Here is a 1531-nt window from a genome sequence, read left to right on the forward strand (position 1 = left end):
TCATGAAGGGCTCTCCAAAATCTTGAAGTGAAACGTGGATCTCTGTCTGAAATAATCAAAGCCACTGTGAAGCCTCGCTATATCACCAATATACAATTTGGCTAACTTCTTGAGAGTGAAGTCCATGCGCACTGGTAGGAAATGTGTAGTCTTCGTCAATATGTCCACAATTACCCAAATTGCTTCGTGTCTGCACCGAGATATAGGTAACCCAGTCACAAAATCCATAGTGACTCTATCCCATTTCCACTACGGAGTCTAGATAGGCTAAAGAAGACCTAAAGGAACTTAATGCTCTACCTTCACCTGCTGACAAGCTAAGCATCGAGTCACAAACTATGACATATCTCTCTTCATATTTTTCCACCAATAAAAATGGACGAAGCTCCTGATACATCTTGTTACTACCTGGGTGCATAGTAAACGGACTACTATGTGCCTCACGAAGGATCTTATCCCTCAGTTCACCTGCTGGAACACAAAGTCGCCTTCTAAAATACAATACATTGCCATCTTGTAATTCGAAGCTTGATGCTTCCCCTCGCCTCATCCTATTTGCTCTAGCAACCAAACTATCATCAGACTCCTGCACCTCTTTTACCTTTAGCACCAACATCGATTCAACCTGAAGCTCAGCTAATAAACCACCGTGATCTAACAAGCTCAAATTGCAAACATCACTCGCATTGCTGCCACTGATTTACGACTCAATGCATCTACTACCACATTAGCTTTACAAGGATGGTAGTCAATGACACAGTCATAGTCCTTAAGCAGCTCAATTCATCTACGTTGCCTCAAATTTAGCTCCTTTTGCGTAAGCAGATCTTAAGACTCTTGTGGTCGATATAGATATAACATTTTCCCCAAAGAGATAGTGCCTCCAAATCTTCAATGCGAAAACCACTGCTGCTAACTCCAAACCATGGGTAAGGTTGTTACGCTCATGCAACTTAAGTTGCCTAGATATATAAGCAACTACCTTACCTTCCTGCATGAGAATGCAACCAAGTCCATTCAAGGACGCATCACTGAACACTACATAGTCCTTACCTGACTCTAGTTGGGTCAAAACTGGTGCCTCTGTCAGAATTGTCTTAAGCTGATCAAAACTTTGTTGGTGCTTCTCATTCCACTCAAATAGAACTCCCTTATGTAGTAACTTGGTCAACGGAGCAGCAATCATCGAAAAACCTTTAACAAACCATCTATAATACCCGCAGAGGCCTAGAAAACTACTAACTTTAGAAATATTATCCATCACTACCTGAATCTTTTGCGAATCCACTTGGATACCATTTGTTGCAACAATGTGACCCAAAAAGGCCACCTTAGAAAGCCAAAATTGTGACAGCCCAAAATTGACCCTAGTCGGGAAGTGGTTTCGGGACCACAAAACCGAGTCATAAAAATAATTGATTTCCATATTCTATGCTTATTATGTGTGTACATGAGTATGTGGAAGTTTCATTCTCCAATTTTGCCAATTGCATGAGAAATTATTAAATAGGGATTGATATGAGACATGGTG

General features: G+C 41.0%; 1 protein-coding gene across 1 annotated transcript; it reads right to left on the reverse strand.

Moving 5' to 3' along the window:
• On the reverse strand, positions 1-1261 carry LOC121211177 (uncharacterized). The gene is made up of 3 exons (XM_041083635.1): positions 792-1261; positions 279-695; positions 1-190 (listed from the first exon to the last, which is right to left on the reverse strand). The coding sequence occupies exons 1-3, from the start codon at positions 1259-1261 to the stop codon at positions 1-3; spliced, it is 1077 nt and encodes a 358-aa protein (XP_040939569.1).
• Between the last annotated feature and the right edge of the window lie 270 nt (positions 1262-1531).

Source organism: Gossypium hirsutum, chromosome A02 (assembly GCF_007990345.1).
Source record: "Gossypium hirsutum isolate 1008001.06 chromosome A02, Gossypium_hirsutum_v2.1, whole genome shotgun sequence".
Classification (NCBI taxonomy): domain Eukaryota; kingdom Viridiplantae; phylum Streptophyta; class Magnoliopsida; order Malvales; family Malvaceae; genus Gossypium; species Gossypium hirsutum.

Excerpts from the sequence above, each read along its gene's own strand:
- LOC121211177 (XM_041083635.1), bottom strand. The coding sequence starts at position 1,261 with ATGGATAATATTTCTAAAGTTAGTAGTTTTCTAGGCCTCTGCGGGTAT. Across the intron at positions 696-791 it reads GGAGCTAAATTTGAGGCAAC|TGGCAGCAATGCGAGTGATG; the intron begins GTAGATGAATTG and ends GTCGTAAATCAG. Across the intron at positions 191-278 it reads AGAGCATTAAGTTCCTTTAG|ACACGAAGCAATTTGGGTAA; the intron begins GTCTTCTTTAGC and ends ATCTCGGTGCAG.